At 57.3% G+C, this 286-nt stretch overlaps 2 protein-coding genes across 2 annotated transcripts in view; one reads left to right on the top strand and one right to left on the bottom strand.

The window, feature by feature from the left end:
* The window catches only part of HIPK4 (homeodomain interacting protein kinase 4), a 2072-nt gene extending 1994 nt beyond the window's left edge, over positions 1-78 (top strand). Inside the window, exon 4 of the mRNA XM_009578874.1 lies at positions 9-78. Within this exon, the coding sequence (XP_009577169.1) occupies positions 9-78 (70 nt within the window). The remainder of the gene's footprint in view (positions 1-8) is intronic.
* Positions 79-259: 181 nt separating this feature from the next.
* PLD3 (phospholipase D family, member 3) overlaps positions 260-286 on the bottom strand; it is a gene marked incomplete at its 5' end in the record, with an annotated part of 2576 nt that continues 2549 nt past the window's right edge. The window contains one exon of the mRNA XM_009578873.1: positions 260-279. Coding sequence (XP_009577168.1) covers positions 260-279 — 20 coding nt within the window. The remainder of the gene's footprint in view (positions 280-286) is intronic.

Raw genomic sequence — 286 nt, 5'->3', positions numbered from 1 at the left:
GCCGGCAGAGGAGAACGTAGCCAGGGATACACCGGGATGCGCTGTGCCGGATGCTGCCGGCACTGGTTCTTGCAATGATCCCACAATAAATGGTTTGCCGAGTATTTCACGCGACTCTTTACCTGGATGGGTTTGGCACCGCCGGGACTTGAGGGGGGTCCTGGCTTCCCTCCCGGTGCGGGCACGGCATTAGGCAAAGGCCCAGCGATCTCCATCACCGCAGAGCGGAGGACCCCCCCCAATAACAGCAACGCAAAGTTCAGAAAAACTCATTTCTTTCTGTTTT

This window comes from Fulmarus glacialis, unplaced genomic scaffold, assembly GCF_000690835.1.
Source record: "Fulmarus glacialis isolate BGI_N327 unplaced genomic scaffold, ASM69083v1 scaffold21335, whole genome shotgun sequence".
Classification (NCBI taxonomy): domain Eukaryota; kingdom Metazoa; phylum Chordata; class Aves; order Procellariiformes; family Procellariidae; genus Fulmarus; species Fulmarus glacialis.
Note: the sequence above shows the minus strand (reverse complement) of the source record. Positions and strands in the feature narration are given on the sequence as shown.